The sequence below is a fragment of the Patiria miniata genome, unplaced genomic scaffold (assembly GCF_015706575.1).
Source record: "Patiria miniata isolate m_02_andy unplaced genomic scaffold, ASM1570657v1 HiC_scaffold_1, whole genome shotgun sequence".
NCBI lineage: Eukaryota > Metazoa > Echinodermata > Asteroidea > Valvatida > Asterinidae > Patiria > Patiria miniata.
Window position 1 is genome coordinate 12,387,667 of NW_024037047.1, and position 4,745 is coordinate 12,392,411.

At 39.2% G+C, this 4,745-nt stretch overlaps 1 protein-coding gene across 1 annotated transcript; it reads left to right on the forward strand.

The window, feature by feature from the left end:
- Positions 1 to 841: 841 nt before the first annotated feature.
- On the forward strand, positions 842 to 3,538 carry LOC119730329 (lactadherin-like). Its single transcript, XM_038203169.1, has 3 exons — positions 842 to 982; positions 1,217 to 1,388; positions 3,392 to 3,538. Exons 1-3 carry the CDS (start codon positions 870 to 872, stop codon positions 3,536 to 3,538), a joined length of 432 nt encoding a protein of 143 aa, XP_038059097.1. The 5' UTR covers positions 842 to 869.
- Positions 3,539 to 4,745: the final 1,207 nt, after the last annotated feature.

The following is a 4,745-nucleotide window of genomic DNA, read 5'->3' on the forward strand; positions in this document are numbered from 1 at the left end:
ATGATCCTAACTGTTGAATAGTATACAAATATTGAATGCTTCAAATGGTGTAGTAAAACTAGCCTCCCGAGGTGATCCATGGACCATTCTATTTTCCCGAGGCGAAGCCGAGGGAAAATAGAATGGTCCATGGATCACCACGAGATAAAGCATTCAATATTTGTTTTATAACACTTCACCCACAGATTCTGCTTGATTTTAATATTTTAAATTATTCAAATCTGAACACAGTTGAAATAAACTTCAATTTCAATACAACATTGGTGGAAAATGTATTTCTCTCTGAATAATACGCGCTACGCACAACGCGCAACGCGCACACCAGCATGCATTTGCACACAAATACCACGCCGTGGAAATAGTACTTTGGTTGCTAATGGTATAGTACTTTGGTTGCTATGCGCATAGTACTTTTGGCCGTGCACAGAAAGATAGCAAAATTAGAAAGTAACATGTGACTCGCTCTCGGCCAATCAAGACACAGAATCTGTGGGTGAGGTGTTATAATATTTCCCATTCCCCATCGGCAGATAGTACTTTTTGAGCCGTGGCGTGAATGGGAGCAATAACGAATGTCACGTGATGTGAGTTCCACCTATCAAATGACAAGGATCTGTATGTCGGTTATATAACCATAGTTATTTACTTCTCATATTACGACCCGCTGCACGGCACATATCACACCCAATACCTTATACAAATAAGATCATCTGTGGCAATTTTTACACTTTGAAAATGTAAAACAAATTAATAAGATTTGAAAAGTATCCAATAAAACTACTCTCTCGGAGGGTTATTTTATGAAACATTTTCGTTTATTTTTTGACTTGCTGCTAACGGCCGAGTGTTGTAGTCCGGAGCCCCTTGGTATGGAAGACATGACAATCGCTGATGGTCAGATCAGGGCGTCCAGCAGTACTGCCAATGCTCCTGCCATTGAGGCACGTCTCAATAACATGAATGGGAAATGGAATCCTAAGAGGTAAGAACAACACCAACCTAGCACTAAACTGACCTAACAATATTGTCTGCAAATCAACGCTTCAAAGCATTAGAATAGTTTAATAGAAACGACAAACCTTACAACCAATTCTAAGCATACAGCAAGTCAGTATTTATAACTGAGTAGTTTTGATTGCATTCGCTCCAAAACTGCTTGCGGATATGTTTTCCGGATTATTGCACTGTTCTTAACACTACGTTACTATGTGTACAGTACCGATGCAAATCCCTGGATTGAGGTAGACCTCGAGAAGAGTACAGTGGTGTATGGTATCATCACACAAGGAGGCTTGATCGATTGGTATGTGAAGAAGTACACAGTGGCATACCAGAAGCAGCCCTCAACTGTCTACGATCATGTATCAGATGGAAACGGAGATATCAAGGTAGTCTTTTACATAGTATTCCTGCGTATCATAAAGATTCAACTAAGATTTCAACAAGCTTGATATATTTGTTGAATTATTTTTTATGTTATTTATACGGTAGGGAATAAGTTCGATACATCTTTTCATTTGTCTTATGAGTGAATTTGTTTGTCTCGAACTAATTCTGAAACCAATTTCAATAGCATTTACGCATTGGGTATCATTCGAGACTATAGTCAATGTGGACTCCCTGCACGAGTTTTGCTAGAGGTAGTGCTAAGACCGGTTTTTACTTGCACAAATATCAGTATACGAGGCCTTTTCTTTAGTGTAACGGATCACGTAACTACGAAACTTGATAACTCGTCATGCAGGTCTGTTTGCCTACGCGTTGTGTATGTACCGGCTTTGCATAGTATTGATACGAAAACTGAAACCAAAATATTGATATCTCGGCACGGTATTAGACATTAACACGGAATTGTGTAAATTTGCTGAATTGAAAATATTGATATCTCGCGGTAGTAAACATTTACACGGAATTGTGTAAATTTGCTGAAACGAAAGTATTGATATCTGCGGTATTCAACTTAACACGGAGTTTATTTTTGCTGGGTGACGTCATCGCTGATTATTCATCATTGCGTTGTTTGTTCAAAAAGAGTGAACAAAAGCAAGCTTGGTTTTCTAGGCACATCGATTCACACATGTATCCCGTGGGGGTGTCGAACCCATACCAGGTCTTGTCTGAGTGACGGAAACCTGTATGGTGCGAATTCGATCAGCAATGGGTTGGGTCTTATTGCGACAAATAGAGCCGCTTTTTAATGCAATATCTCATCATACTTTGTCGCAATATTAAATTAGGCATATTTATCTGACGTTTTTACGCTGCGGTGACAGCTGATTTAAATGAAGCAATAAGTCTCCAATCTATAATCAACAACACTTATGTTTCATTAAATCAATCACTTGTGATAATGCCTTTGGGGCTTAAGCTCACTATAACTTAATAGTAGACTGGATAGTTGGTAGATTACCAAATGGACAAAATTTTCAACAAAAAACTTACAAGAAAATCATTACTATAACAACAACGCTTGAATATGGACAACTTAATGTACATGTATGTCACTTCCTAAGCAATGCTGCATTACATTCTGCGACACCTCTCCCTTAACCATAAAAGTGCCGGGTTATTTTGACCATCTGTCAACTGGAGGGGCGGGGGCGGATTCTGCGACGAAAAACTCGGAACATGCATAGAGCATCTCATCATGAACATAACCAAGAATTTCATGACCATAGGTCAAAAGGGTTTGGAATCATGGCTAATTAATTAATTGTTTATATGTACAAATGGGAATTCTGCTCTGTGTACACGACGTCTGTGGGAAAACTCAGTTTTCCCGGCGCGTAGCGTTGTAAAATTTTCCGTTGCGCGGCAACCCTTGGTCCGATTTGTATTTCTTTTTGTTATCAAAAGATGTGTTCACGACGTCAGTGGGAAAACTCAGTTTTCCCGGCGCGTAGCGCTGTAAAACTTTCCGTTGCGCGGCAACCCTTGGTCCGATTTGTATTTGTTTTTGTTATCAAAAGATGCGCAAAGCTCCAGGCTAAAAAGTCATTATAGCTTGGGTCGCGAAAAAAATTCAAGGCTATTGCGGAAAAATTTAGGGGGGTGGGGAGATTCCGCTCCGGCCCTTTTAGGGTCAATGCACCCAGGGCCGTCTCAGTGTCTGGTCCCCGGTGCTGGAATTCCTTATCGCACAATATTCGTAATATCAGTTCTCTTGACGACTTTAAGGATATATTGAAAACTGATCTGTTCTCTTCTCGTATTCTCTAACTTTGCCATCTGGAGTTGTCCTTAGTCGCGAATTGTTACTTGCGAGAATACGTGCTATAAATTGTGTTATCATTATTATTATTAGGGCCCATAGCCACAAATCTGAGACCCTGTAGAATAATATCGGCGCATCGAGTATCTTAATATTTGATTGTATTTGTTTTAATTCCAGGTGTTCGTCGCTAACACCAATATTCACAGCCCGGTCACTAACCTATTTGATGAGAGTGTGGTGGTAATGGTGGTGCGTATTGAGCCCACTTCATGGTCTGGTGGTGTTGGTCTGCGATTAGAGTTACTTGGATGTCGTCGTAATTAATCAAGCTTAATCGCCTACTACGATTCTGACTGCATTTGCAGGCAACATGTTAATTGGCGACAAGATCACTTTAATAGATTAGCATAATAGTCTAGGCAAGTAAACAGAAATACATACGATATTGAGAATTGATAATGTAACTTATTTGTTTTACCTGACATCCTCTGACCTCAGAAAGAAGTGAAAAAGCAGAATATGTAGTCTTTCACCCTAAAATTAGGGACGCAAATGGTAATAACAAGTGCAGACGACGTAACGAAATTCATAAAGCCAAATTAGTAAGGTCCCTAAAAACATTTGTGTCCTCACAGTATGTGCATTGCACCTGGGATTCATACTTGGATAAGATTGAGTCTGGTGCACCTATTGTATCAACGTTAAGGTATTCATTCTACTTGGTGAAAGTTCACCACGATAAATGTGTCCTTTTTGTGTACAAACGATCGCGTTCAGAGAAAAGGCAAGAATGTTTTTGTTTATTTTTTTCGAAGGATTTGATATGTATTTTGGGTGTGTTAATGTCAGTTTTGAAGAATGTAAGACCTCACAGTATGTGCATATTGCATTTTGGATTCAGTCCTGGATAACTTTCAGTCTGGTGCACCTATTCAATCAACGTTAAGGTATACCGGTACTTGGTACAAGATCAGCAAGATTAATGTGTCCTTATTGTGTACAAACGATTGCGTTCAAAAGAAAGGGCAAGTCTCTTTTTGTCGACTTTTTCGTAGGATTTGATAGGTATTTTTGTATGTGTTAATGTCAGTTATGAAGAAAGTGGTGATATTAGGTAACAAGGAAGTATTTTATAAAGAGTTGTGGAAACTTATACTGTACACGTTCTGTGATACACATTTCTGTCCTGAACTAGAGGGGTAAAATGAGAAATCGGTACAAGTAGGTTGGGCTTTTCAGCTGGAAACTGATATAAACCACAGTACAGCACCAAGTAACGCGTGTACACCTGATGCACAGGTATTTTTTCCCGCACGTCCATAGCATACGTTGCACTAGTGAAACATGTAATACAGGAATCCCAACTATATAGCAGCCAAACTGCTCGATTTGAGTAAAAATGATGACCCCTGAAATGTGTTCTCGCATGAATAACACAAAAAACTGGTAGTATTTAAAATGGTGGAGGTGTTCGTTTACATTGTTCTTTTAAATACTCTTTGTTTCGTTAAAAGCGCTTTTTGTAGCCAAA